At 47.8% G+C, this 17217-nt stretch overlaps 2 protein-coding genes across 9 annotated transcripts; one reads left to right on the forward strand and one right to left on the reverse strand.

Annotated features, from left to right (window-relative positions):
* Nucleotides 1-165: 165 nt before the first annotated feature.
* PRF1 (perforin 1) lies at nucleotides 166-7431 on the reverse strand. Of its 5 annotated transcripts, none has more exons than XM_085520995.1 (4): nucleotides 7254-7431; nucleotides 3797-3900; nucleotides 2876-3417; nucleotides 166-1729 (listed from the first exon to the last, which is right to left on the reverse strand). In XM_085520995.1, the coding sequence occupies exons 3-4, from the start codon at nucleotides 3406-3408 to the stop codon at nucleotides 346-348; spliced, it is 1917 nt and encodes a 638-aa protein (XP_085377121.1). In that variant the 5' UTR covers nucleotides 3409-3417; nucleotides 3797-3900; nucleotides 7254-7431; the 3' UTR covers nucleotides 166-345. The 5 variants fall into 5 exon arrangements, with proteins under 5 accessions (XP_085377121.1, XP_015734194.2, XP_015734195.2 ...); XM_015878708.3 differs by lacking the exon at nucleotides 7254-7431 and adding an exon at nucleotides 5298-5526; XM_015878709.3 differs by lacking the exon at nucleotides 7254-7431 and adding an exon at nucleotides 5329-5522.
* Nucleotides 6410-14630, forward strand: LOC146757475 (uncharacterized). 4 transcript variants are annotated; one of them, XM_085521019.1, is made up of 7 exons: nucleotides 6410-6471; nucleotides 7986-8549; nucleotides 8917-9718; nucleotides 9789-9894; nucleotides 11157-11258; nucleotides 12685-12790; nucleotides 13702-14630. In XM_085521019.1, the coding sequence occupies exons 3-6, from the start codon at nucleotides 9424-9426 to the stop codon at nucleotides 12716-12718; spliced, it is 537 nt and encodes a 178-aa protein (XP_085377145.1). In that variant the 5' UTR covers nucleotides 6410-6471; nucleotides 7986-8549; nucleotides 8917-9423; the 3' UTR covers nucleotides 12719-12790; nucleotides 13702-14630. The 4 variants fall into 4 exon arrangements, 3 of the variants coding, with proteins under 3 accessions (XP_085377145.1, XP_085377144.1, XP_085377146.1); XM_085521018.1 differs by lacking the exon at nucleotides 6410-6471 and having other exon boundaries at nucleotides 7623-8556; XM_085521020.1 differs by lacking the exons at nucleotides 6410-6471; nucleotides 7986-8549; nucleotides 11157-11258 and having other exon boundaries at nucleotides 9526-9718.
* Nucleotides 14631-17217: the final 2587 nt, after the last annotated feature.

A 17217-nucleotide genomic window follows, 5' to 3' on the forward strand; every position in this document is an offset into this window, starting at 1 on the left:
GACCCCACTGTTTGTGTTGTTGCACAAATAGAAATGTCTGCAGAACTGGCACGAAGAACTACACACATCAGTATATGTTAGGGGATGACCTGCTGGAGAGGAGCCCTATAGTGCCCCGTGGAGACCCATAACATACCCCAAGAAACCAGACCAAGTCAGAGGGGATAATGCTGCAGCAAAAAGCATTTAATCCTGCCTGTAGCTGTGGAGATGAGGGAAATGTATAAGTCCAATGGATCACACTATAATGGAGGGGGGGGACACCAGAACTTGCGGGGCAGGAGCTGGGGCAGGAGGACCAAAGGCCTCCATGTGTGACTCCACCATCAAGATGAAGGGTGGATGTTATGGGGATGGAGGAGCTGCCCCATAGTGTGGAAATGGAATCTGTGGATCTGGATCCTTCTTGAGACCCACTGATAGATTCCAAGGGTTGAATGATGGATTTTGGAGTCCTGGTAATGGATTTTGGTGGTCCTCATCCTCAACCATTTTCCAATTGTCCTCAGAAACCCCCGATGCCTCCCAAAAATTCTCCCCCTCACTCTCTTCATCATCCTCCTCCTCCTCTCCCTCCTTATGCTGTGGCCATGCCACAGGGCCACCAACTCCAGACTTCGGTGGCCACTGTGACAACCTATAGAGCCCCCCCTGACTTTTTGGGGGCTGTGGAATGTACTCTGAACATTGAGAACCCCCCAGACTTGGCCCACACATTGCACTGTAGCTGAACTTCAGGTGACCACCTCCCGGAAAACACACAACGTTGCGTTGCTGTCTGCCTGTGGCCTGCACCGGTAATTCGCACACTCCTAAGCGGTCGTCATCCCACCCGTTATCCTGATCCCACACCTCCACCTTCATCTTTTGGTGCGGGTGTAGTATCACCCACCCCAAATCAAACTGTGCGCCCCACTTGGGCTTATTGTTGTTCCACACTGTTGCTGTCTGTACACGGTGACCATTGAAGTACAACAGCACATATGCATCAGTTGCAGTGAAAGTGTCACCGTGCCACCCGCTGCCCTCCAACACTGTCACTGTCACATGTGCCATCCCGCGGTGTTTGGAGCAGCAGTCGGCATTGACCACATTGTTAGCTGCACACCCGCACTGACACAACCCGATCGTACCACGACCAGCACACTGCTGGCTGCAGTTTGCCCTCAGTGCTCGCCATGCGATGTAGTGACCAATGGCTGCCTTCAGTGCTGCCTGGCGCGGATCCTGGCGGGGCAGCAAGGTGTGCAGGGGCCTGACGCTGGAGGCAACCAACCCAGGCAGGCGTTGCAGGGAGCTCAACCACGTGGCATAGTTCTCCGGTGCACCGTAGAGGAGGTCGCCGTGTTGCTCACCACCTTCCACCTCCACCATCCGTTCATTGAAGAGCTGATTGAAGGCACTGTGGGCACTATTGTTGGATCTGGCTTTGCGACACGCGCTGGACATGGCACTGAGCTTGACTGACTTCATGTTGGCAGTCATTTCTGCACGCAAACAATCGGCCACTTCTTGGGTGCCGGCGCCCATCATGGCAGCGCGGCACAAACGGATGGCGGTGATGGAGCGGAGGAGGCCACCCAGCTGGGCTGAGTGGATGTAGTGGGTGCCATACGCAGCCAAAAGGTCAGCATAATCTGGGGCAGTGGTGGGGGTGAAGTGGGGTGGGAGGGATCGAACAGCACGGAGGAAGTGGGGTGATGGTCTGGGTTTGTGTGAAGCTGAGATCCTGTTGGGGGGGGGAAGAGAGAGAAAGTCGTTGGGGCTCTCCAGAGCCTTTGGGGTTAGAGGGGATTTACAGGGAAGTTATGGGGTAATTGAAGTGTCTATGGGGTAATTGGTAAGGTCTGTGGCCTCTATAGTGTCTATGGGGGTGATTGAGGGGTCTATGGGGTGTTGGAGGAAAGCCGTGGGGTGACTGGAGGGGTCTATGGGGGATTTTATGGAGCCTGTGGAGTGACTATGGGGTGCTGGAGGAGGGTCTACGAAGAGCCTATGGGGTGTTTGAGCCATGTGTGGGGTGACTGGGATCTATGGAGTGTCTATGGAGGTCATTCCTGCACCGCAAAAATCAGCCACTTCTTGGGTGTCAGTGCAGTGAAGCAAAGTGGATGGTGATGATGAAATGTAAGACACTCTGTAGATGGGGTAATTAAAGGGGTCTGTGGGGGAGTTCTATAGGATTCTCTGGGATATCCCTGGAGTGTCTATGGGGCAGTCTGAGAGTCTCTGGGGAGGCTACCAGGGTGATTTGAGGGGGGCTGTGTGTCTGTGGGGTGTCTATAAAGTATCAGTGGGGGGGTATGGGCTGCGTATGTGATGATGACAAGAGTCTATGGGGTGATTGGAAGAATTGGAAGAGGGGGTCTTGGGGTGCTGGAGGGGTCTGAGATGATTGTGTGGAATGTGGGATTTTTTAGGGGAATTTGGGGTGCTGTGGGGGTGTTGGAGGGGTGTGTGGGGGTCTGTGAGGTGGAGGTAGAGGGACAGAGATAGAGAAGGAGGAGAGATGGAGAACATGGAGGAGGGGGAAGAGAGGGAAATGATGAGGGTGATGATGGAGAAGGGGAAAAGACAGAGAACAAGAAAGACTAGGGGGAGATGGAGGAGAGGGAACAATGGTGGAGGTGATGGAGAAGGAGGAAGACATGGAGGATGAGGAGATGGAGGAAAGGAGAAAGAAGAGAGATGGAGGAGAAAGAAGGACAAGGGGGAGAGAAATGGAGGAGAAATGGAAGACAAGGAGCATGGGGAGGACATGGTGAAGAGAGAGGAGAAGGAGGAGAACTGGATGAGAAATGGGAGTGCTAGGGAAGATGGAGGAGGAGAGGAGATAGAGAAGCAAGGAGAAGGGATCAGGGAGCTGGATACCTACCAGTAATGCACGCAGCGCATCTCAGTGCTGGAGAATGAGTAGTGGTCCTCCTGCTCCTTCTGCATCCCGAACTCTGCCACCCGTGAGTGGGACCCAGCCATGGCCAGGGTGACCCCCACCCCCGGGCTGAGGGCTGCCCCCAGCCCCACTTTCCAATTTTGTGCTATCTTCTCTGTCTGAGCCACCAGATCCCTCATGGACTGGCTGCCAGTGGCCAGCAAGGACCTCTGCTGGCACTTACTCCCTGCTCGCCACTTGCTGATGCCATTGTAGAGGAGAAGGGACCGTCCTTTATGGAGACGGTCCACGCAGACAGTGCAGTGCCTGCTGCGGGGTTTGGTGATGGCCAACACTTGGCCCTCAGTGAGGGACATGGTGGTGACATCCAGACCTGAACCCAGAATGTCGGTGCCAGGGACGGGGGGAACGTGGCAGGATTTGCCAACGGCACGGTGGCAATGGGGGAAGATGGTGGGGAGATGGTTGAAGAGGAGGAGGGTGGAGAAGGCAAGACAGTGGGGGGTGGTCTTCATGGTGATCAGCTGCAGGGGAATGAAAATGCAGTGAGGTCATGGGGGTGTGGGCATGGAGAGAGTGGGGGAGGTGGAGGAGGTGAGGATACAGGGATATGGGAACACAGGGACTTGGGAATATGGAGATATGGAGATGGGAACATAGGGACAGTGACATGGAGATGTGGACATGGGTACACAGGAACACGGGGACGTAGGGACATAGTGACAAAGGGTTGTAGGCAAATGGGCACGTGGAGATGTGGGGAAACAGGGACATGGGACAAGAGGATATAGGGCTATAGGGACATGGGGATATGGGGACATGTAGACAGGGGGATATAGGGACACAGAAACATAAGTATATGGGGACAAGGGGACATAGGAACATGGGGATGCTGGCACTCACCTGTCCTCTCCGCTGTGTCTCCAGCTGTGGGGCGTGTTCCAACACCTCCTACTCCCTTCACATGTCTCCGCTCCACAAGTTGGGGGTGATACTTCCTGTCCCCTCTAAAAAAAATTATATGTGAGGTTCCCAGCAGCTATGAGTCACCCTGAGGGGGAGTGACATACACATCACCTCCTAGCCATGGTGATACAGGATGTGGGTCACAGCATGGGGGGTGACAACGGGGCTGGTGCAAAGTGCATTTTTGGAGGGGGACAATAGGGACACTGTATGCAGTGGGGACGATAGAGACACTGGAAGCATTGGGGATAGTGGAGGACATGGGGATAATGGGGACCCTGGGGACAACAGGGGCACTGGAGATTCTGAGGACATGAGTGACAAAGTTGGGGGCCGGCAACAGTTGCAAATGAAAGAACTGATGACAAATCGCTTGATAACCAAACGGATCCAGAGGATATTTGCAAGTCTTGGGTGAACTGGACAGAACCCAGCGCGGTGAGGCCAGATGTGGAAGCTGTTACTGCTCTTTGGTGTAAGTTGCTCAGCTGTTTTGTGTTGCTCTTCTAATCATTCCAAACCATCCTTGGCTTCACTGCATGAATCTGTCCAATCGATACCAGCTTTGTTCATCATCTCAGATGAAAAAGAAAAAAAAAGGCGTGACAACATCGATGCGATGATGATTTCTTTATGCACAGAACGGGCGGTCCCGCACCCGGAGCGGTTCGTTCCGCAGACGCTGCTGCCACCAAGCGGCCAAACGGAGAAACGCAGCCGAGAAGAGAGACTGACGCATGCGCATTGCTATGCAGAGAGAAGCGCATGCGCAAAGCCACGCAACAAAGAGCGCATGCGTAACGTCGCTCGGGAAAAAGCGCACGCGCGTTGATGTGCCGGGACCGGAAAGACGGTACGTGAGCCAGATCGCGGACAGCAATGCGCATGCGCAGGTTCCGGAACGACATTACGCGATTCGCATGTTCCGATCTGAAATATGAAAGCGCCAGGTCGGGAACGGCACCGCGCATGCGCCAATTAATGCACATCAGTGCGAATGTGCCAGGACAGCGATGAGAAAAAAAGAGTGCCCGCAACCGCACCAAGTCCAGAACAGTAGTACGCATGCGCCATACTCCGCACATCAATGCGCATGAGAAAGATACGCAAGAACAAGACGCATGCGCCAGAACTGGCGCATGCGTACTGGCGTCCAAAAACCGGCGCATGCGTACTGGCGTTTTAAAACAGGCGCACGCGCACTGCCGTCCGAAAACTGGCGCCTGCGCACTGGCGACCTAAAAACGGCACATGCGCACTGGCGTCCTAAAACTGGCGCATGCGGACTAGCGACCTAAAACTGGCGCGTGCGCACTGGCGTCCTAAAACTGGCGCGTGCGCACTCGCGACCTAAAACTGGCGCATATCTCCTAACATCACACCCAACAGCACCCTATTGTCACCCCCCCAAAAAAACCCGGATTTGGCCCCAAAATACCTGGATTTGACCCCAAAATGAAGCTGCGTACCCTTATAGCCTCACTGTGGGGCTCTATGGGGCTCAGTGAGTCTCTATGGAGCGCCGGGTCCCTCTGGCTCCTCCCCATCTCCTTGTGACTCCCGTTGTAAATAAGCAGCCGGTTCCGGTTCCAACCGGGACCCCCGAACCCCCCGCAGCACCATGGCAAAAACACCGGAAACGGAGAGCCGGAAACCGAGCTGCACCCCCCCCACAGCCGGAACTGGAAATAAGAAGGAGGTCTCAGAGATATCCCACAATTCCCTCCGCCGGAAGCGACGCCATTGCTCGCGAACAAAATGGCGCCCACCAAATGAGGCATTATATCCCACAATGCACCATGCCAAAAGTGACGCGACTGCGCATGATCAAAATGGCGACCGCTACGTGCCCCGTTATATCCCACAATGCAACATGCCGGAAGTGACGCGTTGCGCATGATCAAAATGGCGACCTCCAGATGCCTCGTTATGCCGCGTTATATCCCACAATGCACCATACCGGAAGCGACGCAACTGCGCATGATCAAAATGGCGACCTCCAGATGCCTCCTTATGCCGCGTTATATCCCACAATGCACCATACCGGAAGCGACGCTACTGCGCATGATCAAAATGGCGACCTCCAGATGCCTCGTTATGCCGCGTTATATCCCACAATGCACCATACCGGAACGACGCTACTGCGCATGATCAAAATGGCGACCTCCAGATGCCTCGTTATGCCGCGTTATATCCCACAATGCACCATACCGGAACGACGCTACTGCGCATGATCAAAATGGCGACCTCCAGATGCCTCGTTATGCCACGTTATATCCCACAATGCACCATACCGGAAGCCACACTACTGCGCATGATCAAAATGGCGACCTCCAGATGCCTCGTTATGCCATGTTATATCCCACAATGCACCATACCGGAACCGACTCTACTGCGCATGTTCAAAATGGCGATCTCCAGATGCCTCGTTATGCCGCGTTATATCCCACAATGCACCATACCGGAAGCGACGCTACTGCGCATGATCAAAATGGCGACCTCCAGATGCCTCGTTATGCCGCGTTATGCCGCGTTATATCCCACAATCCACCTTGCCGGAAGTGACGCTATTCCTCAGTATGAAAATGGCGCCCGCGACGTGCCGGGACACTGTGGGACTTTATGGGGCACTGTGGGGCTTTATGGGGCTTCTATGGGGCACTGTGGGGCTTCTATCGGGCACTGTGGGGCTCTATGGGGCTTCTATGGGACTCTGTAGGGCTTCTATGGGGCGCTATGTGTCTCTATGTGGCTGTGTGTGGCTGTGTGGGGCCTCCACTGTCACCACCATCATTCCCTTCACACCACCCACATCACTGCCCCCCACCATTACCCCCATCAACCTCATCAACCCCATCAGCAACCTCATCAGCACCATTATCACCATCACCCCCATTACCCCCATCACCCCCATTATCACCATCACCCCCATTACCCCACCATTGTCCCCCCACTGTCCCCCCCCACTGGAACCTCTCCCCCATTCATCACCGTTGTCCACCACCATCCACTGCTGTCACACCCATCACCTCCCCCCCACGTCACCCCTCTGCCTTCCTTCAACACCACTCCCTGATGTCACCCCCACTGATACCCCAACATCACCACAACATCCCTTCACAGCACTACCCCAACATTAACCAACACCTTCACTGCTCACAGCAGTGTCACCCCTTGATGTTACCCCCCAATTCACTCCCCAGCATCCCATAAACAGGGAGCAGATCCTCCCAGCAGTTACTGTTACTGCCCGACACCCAATATCACCCCATAAGGAGCAGATCCTCCCAGCAGTTACTGTTATGTCTGATCCCCAATATCACCCCATCACCCTATAAGGAGCAGATCCTCTCAGCTGTTACTGTTAATGTCTGATCCCAATATCACTCCTTACCACATCTTATTTTTCTTCCGTTCCAACCCCGCTTTTCTTGGTATTCTTCCACTCTAACCCTGCTTTTCTTTGTTTTCTTTTGCTCTAACCCTGCTTTTCTTGGTTTTCTTCTGCTCTAACATGTTTTTTCTTGATTTTCTTCCACTCTAACCCTGCTTTTCTTGTTTTTTTCCAACTCTAACCCTGCTTTTCTTGGTTTTCTTCTGCTCTAAGCTTTACTTGGTTTTCTTCCTCTCTAACCAGTCTTTTCTTGGTTTTCTTCTGATCTAACCCTGCTTTTTTTGGTTTTCTTCCGCACTATGCATGCTTTTCTTGGTTTTCATCCACTCTAACACTGCTTTTCTTGGATTCCTGCCTCTCAAACCTGTCTTTTTTTTGGTTTTCTTCTGCTGTAACCCTGCTTTTCTTGGTTTTATTCCGCTATATGCAGTTTTTATTGGTTTTCTTCCACACTACAACTGCTTTTCTTGGTTTTCTTCCGCAATATCCCATCTTTTCTTGGTTTTCTTTTGCTCTATCCCGTGTTTTCCTTCTTTTCTTCTGTTCTAAACCATCTTTTCTTGGTTTTCTTCTGCTCTAACCCTGCTTTACTTGGTTTTCATCCGCTCTAACCTGTCTTTTCTAGGTTTTATTCTGCTATATATTGTTTTTCTTGGTTTTCTTCTGCTATACACTGTTCTTCTTTGTTTTCTTCCGTTCTAACCCGTCTTTTTTTGGTTTTCTTGGTCCAAGGCAGCAACAGAGCAGAAGAGCTTCTTCATGTGGGTAGATGTGACCTCAGCAAGGAGCTCCAGCAAATAACTGCTGCCCCACAGTGCCAGCCCTTATATGAGCACCAGGAGGGGGCGGAGCCAGCCCTTCAGCCAATCGGATGCATTGCCTGCACTTGGGCTGTACTGTTGTGACTCCGCCCCATCATGGCTTCCAACCATGACTAAGCATTTCTATTATATCACCTTAATTTGTGATAGAAAAATAAGCACCTGTTATTGCTTTGTTTTTGTCTTTGTTCTTGGTTGGTGCTGTTATGTAACATCCTGATTGGGCACCTGCTGAGGAGAGGGGCCCACCCCATGGGCACAGGTGGGGGCCGTTGAGGGGTGGATTGTGATTGGTTGGAGCCTGGCTCCTCCCCTCCTTGACTGGTATTTAAGGGCTGGGAAGGGCAGGGGGCAGCATCAGTTCCAGCTTGGTGCTCCTATAGGAGCATTGAGGGAGAGGATTCTCCTTCCTTCTGCTTTCGAGCTCTGGATACCATATGGGATGCAACTCTGCTTGGAGATCCTTTCCTTTGGGGTCAGTGGTGAGTCTTTGGCTTTGCAATGGGGTAAGGAATTTCTTCTTTATTACTGGACTGATGTCTTCTCCTTTTGATTGCTCCTAACAGCACTTATGGATCGGTATGAGAAGGAGCTGTATCTAGAGCCTCCTTCCTTTGGATGGAGGGCTCAGCCTTCACTATGGGGTGATCAGTCCCTTCTTTATTGCAGGGTTTGGGGGTGGAATGAGTCACTTTGGGATGCTCCATCCCTAGAGGTGTTTGAGGTTGTGGGACCTTGTTGCAGTGGTTGGGTGATGTCCCCATAGCAGGAGGGCTGAATGGCAATGGTCATTCTTGTCCTCAGTGCTGATCATCATTTGATTTTATGTTCATATATTGCAGAGTATCAGCCCCAGTGCTGGCTGCTATGGGACGTTGTTCATCATTATCTCCATCTGGATTCGGAGCCATTGGCTGCTGCTCTCTGGACTTGGTTCTACAGCCAGTTCTTCATCCATCTCATCATCTTCCCATCCAGTTGGTGTCCTCATCACTTGGACATGAGGACACTGTGGGGTCCTGCATTAGAGGCCTTGTTGAAGTCTAAGTAGATGATAACAGCAGGTCTTCCTTCGTCTGCTGATGTATCAGTGCCATCATAGAAGTCTATGAGGTCAGTCAATGAGGATTTGCCCTTGGTGAAGTCACACTGGTTCTCCATCATCACCTCCTGCCTTCCATGAGCCCTGGGTTCTTCTATGAGATCTCCATCATCACCTCCTGCCTTCTGTGAGCCCTGGGTCCTTCTATGAGATCTCCATCATCACTTCCTGCCTTCTGTGAGCCCTGGGTCCTTCTATGAGGATCTCCATCTTCACCTCCTGCCTTCCATGAGCCCTGGGTCCTTCTATGAGGATCTGCTTTGTGGTCATTCCCAGCACAGCAGTGGGACCGACGGCTCAGCCGTTCCTGGGCTCATCCCTTCTACCTTCCTACAAAGGAGTGCCATGTTGGCCGTGTTTCTGCTCACTGGACTGCACCCCATTGTCACCACTTCTCAGTCTGCGATGCATCTCATCTGGACTCATAGACTGTTTGATTTCAGGACCTTGGTTGGTCTTGCACTGGGTTGTTGACCTTATAAGGTTCAATGGGGTCTCATGGGGCCCTATTGGTTCCAACATCCCTCCCTACCAACCCCAAGGTGAGTGCTGTGTCTATGAGCTGCCCTGCATATGTGGGCAGTGCCTTCATTGTTGTGTTGTGTCCAACAGGTTCCAGCAGAGCACAGAGATGTGTGGCTCCTGATGAGAGCAGCGAGGAACAGAAACCTGCATTGCCTGGACCCAGCTTTGCTGATGGTAACTCTCAGCCCAGCAGGTAAGGGCAGCACATAGCAATTGCTTTTTACCTGTTCCATACTGAAATTGAAGGTAACGTTCCATTATTATAATGATAATGTCTGCTCTCATCTGTCTGCTTTCTCTTTTCCTCTGTTCTCTGCTGTTTCTCCAGCATTTCCTGCAGTGTTTCCTTTGTTCTCATTTTGCTGTTCTGTTCATTCTTTGGGCCTTGTTGTTCATTTTGGTGCTTCATTCCCTTCAGCCTTTCATTCCATGTTGGAGTTCCAAGCAGTTTCCTCTGCTGCCTTGCCCTCCATCTTGATCATCTTTGCAATGTTCTATTGGGCCTTGCCCCCCATCTTGATGTTTCTTGTAGTGCCCTTTTGGGCCTTGCCCCCCATCTTGATGTTTCTTGTAGTGCCCTTTTGGGCCTAGCCATCCATCTTGGTGTTTGCTGCAGTTTTCTCTTCAGCTTTGCCCTCCATCTTGATGTTCCTTGCAGTGTTCTTTTGGGCCTTGTCCTCATCTTGATGTTCTGCGTGATGTTCTCTTTGGCCTTGCCACCCATCTTGATGTTTTACATGATCTTTTTTTGGCCCTTGCCCTCCATCTTGATGTTTCAGCGGTGCTGTTTTGGGCCTTGCCCTCTGTTTTGCAGTTCCATGCAGCGTTCTTTTATGCCTTGCCCTACATCTTGATGTTGTATGTGCCCTTTTGGGCCTTGTTCTCCATCTTGATGTTCTTTTAATGCCCTTTTGGGCCTTGTTCTCCATCTTTATGTTCCCTGCCATGTTCTCTTGGGCCATGTCCTCCTTTTTGTTGTTTCTGCAGTGTTCTTTTGCTGTTTCAATTTGGCCTCCTACACTGCCTTTCCTTTGGCCTTTGTTCTTGGTGTTTCATACCACTCTCCTTGCTGTTGCTTTCCCTTGTGCTTTCCCTTGGCTGTTCTCTTACTGTTGCCCTTGCCTTACTGTTGGTGTTTGCTTTGCTTTTCTTTTGTTGGGGCTTTCTGTGCTTGTTCTGCTGCCTTTTGCTCTATAGGGTTTGCTGGGAGGCAGCATTCATGGTAATCTTGACCTTAAGGGAACTTTATGGGATAATTGCAGGAACTTTATGGCCTTAATGGGAAATTTAGTGGTAATTGCAGTTTTCTGTAGAGTATCTGTAAACCTAGCTCTTTGTTTTTAAGTAACCTTCATTCTAATCATAGTGCCAAATACCATTTTAAAGTAACTGCACCTTTAACCTTAGAAATAGCATTTCTTCTATTTCTAATAGTATTTATTCTATTCCTAATAGCATGGATTCTATCCTACTGATGAGAGCAGCGAGGAACATAAACCTGCATTGCCTGGAATGCTCCAGAAACAGCTTTGCTGATGGTAACTCTCAGCCCAGCAGGTAAGGGCAGCACACACAATTGCTTTTTACCTGTTCCATACTGAAATTGAAGGTAACGTTCCATTATTATAATGATAATATCTGCTCTCATCCTTCTGCATTCTCTTTTCCTCTGTTCTCTGCTGTTTCTCCAGCATTTCCTGCAGTGTTTCCTTTGTTCTCATTTTGCTGTTCTGTTCATTCTATGGGCCTTGTTGTTCATTTTGGTGCTTCATTCCCTTCAGCCTTTCATTCCATGTTGGAGTTCCAAGCAGTTTCCTCTGCTGCCTTGCCCTCCATCTTGATGTCTCTTGTAGTGCCCTTTTGGGCCTTTGCCCTCCATCTTGATGTTTCTTGTAGCGCCCTTTTGGGCCTTGCCCCCCATCTTGAAGTTTCTTGTAGTGCCTTTTTGGGCCTTGCCCCCCATCCTGATGTTTCTTGTAGTGCCCTTTTGGGCCTAGACATTCATCTTGGTGTTTGCTGCAGTTTTCTCTTCAGCTTTGCCCTCCATCTTGATGTTCCTTGCAGTGTTCTTTTGGGCCTTGTCCTCATCTTGATGTTCTGCGTGATGTTCTCTTTGGCCTTGCCATCCATCTTGATTCTTTACGTGATCTTTTTTTGGCCCTTGCCCTCCATCTTGATGTTTCAGCAGTGCTGTTTTGGGCCTTGCCCTCTGTTTTGCAGTTCCATGCAGCGTTCTTTTATGCCTTGCCCTACATCTTGAAGTTGTATGTGCCCTTTTGGGCCTTGTTCTCCATCTTGATGTTCCCTGCAGTGTTCTTTATGGCCTTGCTCTATCTTGCAGTTCCATGCAGCATTCTTTTGGGTCTTACTCTCTGTTTCATTGTTCCCTTTGTTGTTCTCTTGGCTCACAACGCTGTTTTCCCTTTGGCCTTTGTTATTGGTGTTGCTTTTGCTTTGGTTTCCCTTGGCTTTCCTTATTGCTTTTATCTTTGTCTTACCCTTGGCTGCTTGCTTTGCTTTTCTCTTGCAGTGTCTTTCTGTGGTTGTTCTGCTTGTCTTTGGGATTTGCTCGGAGGTTTTGTTTGTGTTGATCTTGATCTGCTCCCCTCTGACTTAATGAGGTCTGTAGTTATAAATACTGTAACCTGTAGTGTATTTGTTCATATAAGTCTTAACCTAACATTAAGATTTTTGCTATGGTAAATGTAGCTCTAAAAATTGATGCCCTGTGTTTTCTATGAAAGTTACTTCAATTATAATCCTAGTGTGGAATACAATTGTTAAACTTACTGCAAATTTTAACTTATCAATAGCATTAATTATATCCCTCATAGCATTGATTATATCCCTCATCGCATTAATTCTATCCTTCGTAGCATGAATTATATCCTACTGCTCCCTTCCATCACAGTTAGTGTAATGATCGCAGTGTGCTACCTTGCAGATGTGGGCAGTGCCTTCATTGCCTTTTTTTGTCCAACAGGTTCCAGCAGAGCACAGAGATGTGCGGCTCCTGATGAGAGCAGCGAGGAACAGAAACCTGCATTGCCTGGACCCAGCTTTGCTGATGGTAACTCTCAGCCCAGCAGGTAAGGGCAGCACATAGCAATTGGTTTTTACTTGTTTCATACTGAGATGCGAGGTTAGTGTTTCTGAGCTCATTTTTTGCACTCCGTGGTGTCCTATGGGCTGTCTGTGCTTGTCCTACTGTGTTGTCTTTGTGTTTGGTCTTTGATGTTGCTCAGTTGTTTCTTGCAGTGTTTTTCTTGCCCTCCATTTTGACATGATTTGAGGCATTCTCTTAGGCCTTGCCCTCCATTTTGGCGTTCCTTGCGTCGTTCTCTTGGGCCTTGCCCTCCATTTTGGCGTTCCTTGCGTTGTTCTCTTCGGCTTTGCCCTCCATTTTGGTGTATCTTGCATCATTCTTTTGGACTTTGCTGTCCATTTAGGCATCCATTGCATCATTCTTTTGGGCTTTGCAGTCCATTTAGGCATCCATTGCATCATTCTTTTGGACTTTGCTGTCCATTTAGGCTTCCATTGCATCATTCTTTTGGACTTTGCTGTCCATTTAGGCATCCATTGCATCATTCTTTTGGGCTTTTCAGTCCATTTTGCCATTCCTTTTCTTGTTCTCTTGGGCTTTGCCCTCCTTTTCAGTGTTCCCTGCATCCTTTTGAAGGGCCTTGCCCAATATTTTGATATTCTCTTGGGTGCTTTCTTCCATTTTGCAGTTGCCTGCATCATTTTGTTGTGCCTTTATGTCCCTATTCCTGTTCTCTGCAGTGTTTTGTGTTGTATTATGTTCTGTTTTGATGTTTTTTGTGCTGCTCTTTTGGGCCTTGCTGTTCATTTTGGCATTCTCTGTGTTCTTCTTTTGTACTTTTAGCTCCATTTTGGTGTTTATTGTAGCAAATTTTTGGGCCTTGCCCACTATTTTACATTTTCATGTCCCACTGGCTTCAGCCCATTGATCTAACTATCTCTTTTTCTTCCTTAGGGCCCTTATATTCCCTGGCTGATGGATGTTCCCCTTTGATGCAGCGCTCCATGCTGCCATGCAGGCGTTTAATAAAGCTTTGGGGGGCTGACGATCCATCACGACAGCACATCAGCTACATATTAGTCAATTAACCTCCATTTAATTGGAATTAGCTTTTGAGTTAAGTTCTGTTAACCAATTTGGTTTAAGGTTTGCGTTCAGTTAACCTTACCCAAATTGGTTTTAGATTTGACATCACACTTAAACAAATTGGTTTTAGCTTAGTAATCTATTAACTTCACCCACATTGGGTTTTGTTTTGTAATCATTTAACTGCAACTAAATTGGTTTTTGATTTGTTGTCAATTAATCTTAATCAAATTGGTTATAGCTTTTCAATTAATTCTTTTAACAAAATTGGCTTTAGCTTTCAATCAGTCATTGTTAATCAAGTTGGCTTTAGTTTTGCCATTTTATTTTTAATTAAATTGGCTTTAGTTTTCTAATTTTTTAATGTTACTTAAATTGGTTGTAGCTTTACAGCTGTTTAAGTTTAATCTAGTTGGCTGTAGCTTTGCAATCTATCTACCTTAATTGAATTGGCTTTAGCTTTGCATTCAATTGATCTTAACCCAATTGGCTTTAACTTTGCTATTATTTATCCTTAACCAAATTGACTTTAGTTTTGCAATCATTTAATGTTACTTAAATTGGTTGTAGCTTTACAACCATTTAAGTTTAATCTAATTGGCTGTAGCTTTGCAGTCTATCTACCTTAATTGAATTGGCTTTAGCTTTGCAATCATTAAATTTTAACCCAATTGGCTTTAACTTTGCTATTATTTAACCTTAACCAAATTGGTTTAAGGTTTGATTTCAATTAATATCAGCCTAATTGGCTTTATTTATCCTTGCTTACGGGGCTGGGCTAGCCCATTTTTTTTCTATCTGGGCTAACCCAGCCCCGTAACCAACATTCATGGCCTGAGGGAGCTGAGTTGCTTCCCGGCCACTCTTTGACTTGTGCCCATTTGCGGCCACTCTTTGACTTGCGCCCGTTTGGGGCCATTATGAGAGTTGCGCTGATTTCAGCGTGTGCAATTATTGTTTGTCAACCAAATTGGCTTTTGTTCTGGAGTCAATTAATTTCAACCCAGATTGGCTTCAGCTTTCTATTCAATCATTGTCAACCAAATTGGATTTAGCTTTGGAATCTAAATTTCTAATCCAAATTGGCTTAAGTTTTGCATTCAATTAATATCAACTAAATTGGTTTTAAGTTTGGCTTCAAATTAACTCAAATTAACTCAAATTAACTCAAATTAACTCAAATTAACTCAAATTAACTCAAATTAACTCAAATTAACTCAAATTAACTCAAATTAACTCAAATTAATTGGCTTTATTTTTGAAATCAAATTATTTTAGCCAAATTGGCTTTATTTATCCTTGCTTACGGGGCTGGGCTAGCCCATTTTTTTTTCTATCTGGGCTAACCCAGCCCCGTAACCAACATTCATGGCCTGAGGGAGCTGAGTTGCTTCCCGGCCACTCTTTGACTCGTGCCCATTTGCGGCCACTCTTTGACTTGCGCCCATTTGCAGCCATTTTGAGTTACGCTGGTTTCAGCGCTGTGCTGTTATTTTGAATGTGCCACATTGGCTTTAGCTTTGCATTCAATTATTGTTAATCAAATTGGCTTTAATACTGAGTCCATTCATGTTTGCATTATTGATTTCAATTTTGCCTTGCTGTGTATGTAATGTGCTGCTGCTGTAATTGTACCTTGTGCCATGCAATGTACTGTATATTTGGATGCTGCATCTGTCAACTGCGCCGTGCCCTGTACTCAACATGTGGATGCTGCGCCTGTAACCTGGGGTGGACAATTTGCTGTGTATATGGATGTTGTACATGTAAAATGTGTTGTACATGTAAAATGTATTGTGCAATGTGCTCTATGTGTTGATGTGATGGTTGAACATTGTGCTGTGCCATGTTCTCAATGTATCAATGCTGCGCCTGTAAACTGTGTTGTGCTCTGTATCGACTGTGCTGATGTTTGTACTCAATACTGGGATCTTGTGACTTGTATCTTGTGCTATTTGTACTGTATATCTGGATGTTGTGCCATGTACTGAACTGCTGTATCCACTTTGTGCTTGTAAATATGATGTTGTTGCTGTATTGTGTTTGTACTATTGTATGAGTTGTATATTGTGTTGATGGAGCTGTAATAAAGAAACAGTTGTGGTGTGTCGTTAATTGTCATCTGCAGGCGATGGAGCAGAATCTAAGGTAAGTGTGACAGGTAAGTGGGGCATGGTAGCACTAGAAGGGCTGTTAGTTCAGTGTATGTAGTTGTTGTAGTTGTTCAGGTTGATTCTGAGTTTGGTTGTAGCTGCAGTAAGTCAGATTGTGCGTGTAGTTGGTCACATGGTCAGTGCAGTTGTTGATGAACTTTGTGAGTGTAGACGTGCAAGTTGTTGGTGAACTTAGTTTGTGAGTGTAGACGTGCAAGTTGTTGGTGAACTTAGTTTGTGAGTGTAGATGTGCAAGTTGTTGGTGAACTTAGTTTGTGAGTGTAGACGTGCAAGTTGTTGGTGAACTTAGTTTGTGAGTGTAGACGTGCAAGTTGTTGGTGAACTTAGTTTGTTGGAGCTGGTTGCCTTGTTGTTGTAGTTGGCCATGTCGTCTGTGAACTTTGGCAGAGTAGCTCAGTTTTGTGCTGAATGTTGTTTGTGAGCGTAGCTGGTCCAGTACCTGGAGATGTGGAGTTATAAGTGCAGTTGGTTGAGTTCCTGTTTAACTTTGGTTGTAAGGACAAGTTCTTGTGAGTGAGTAGGGTTATAGGGTTATAGGGTTATAGGGTTATAGGGTTATAGGGTTATAGGGTTATAGGGTTATAGGGTTATAGGGTTATAGGGTTATAGGGTTATAGGGTTATAGGGTTATAGGGTTATAGGGTTATAGGGTTATAGGGTTATAGGGTTATAGGGTTATAGGGTTATAGGGTTATAGGGTTATAGGGTTATAGGGTTATAGGGTTATAGGGTTATAGGGTTATAGGGTTATAGGGTTATAGGGTTATAGGGTTATAGGGTTATAGGGTTATAGGGTTATAGGGTTATAGGGTTATAGGGTTATAGGGTTATAGGGTTATAGGGTTATAGGGTTAGGGTTAGGGTTAGGGTTAGGGTTAGGGTTAGGGTTAGGGTTAGGGTTAGGGTTAGGGTTAGGGTTAGGGTTAGGGTTAGGGTTAGGGTTAGGGTTAGGGTTAGGGTTAGGGTAGGGTTAGGGTTAGGGTTAGGGTTAGGGTTAGGGTTAGGGTTAGGGTTAGGGTTAGGGTTAGGGTTAGGGTTAGGTTAGGGTTAGGGTTAGGGTTAGGGTTAGGGTTAGGGTTAGGGTTAGGGTTAGGGTTAGGGTTAGGGTTAGGGTTAGGGTTAGGGTTAGGGTTAGGGTTAGGGTTAGGTTAGGGTTAGGGTTAGGGTTAGGGTTAGGGTTAGGGTTAGGGTTAGGGTTAGGGTTAGGGTT

This window comes from Coturnix japonica, chromosome 21 (genome assembly GCF_054131305.1).
Source record: "Coturnix japonica strain WE chromosome 21, WE-NBRP24, whole genome shotgun sequence".
In the NCBI taxonomy this organism is placed as follows: Eukaryota; Metazoa; Chordata; class Aves; order Galliformes; family Phasianidae; genus Coturnix; species Coturnix japonica.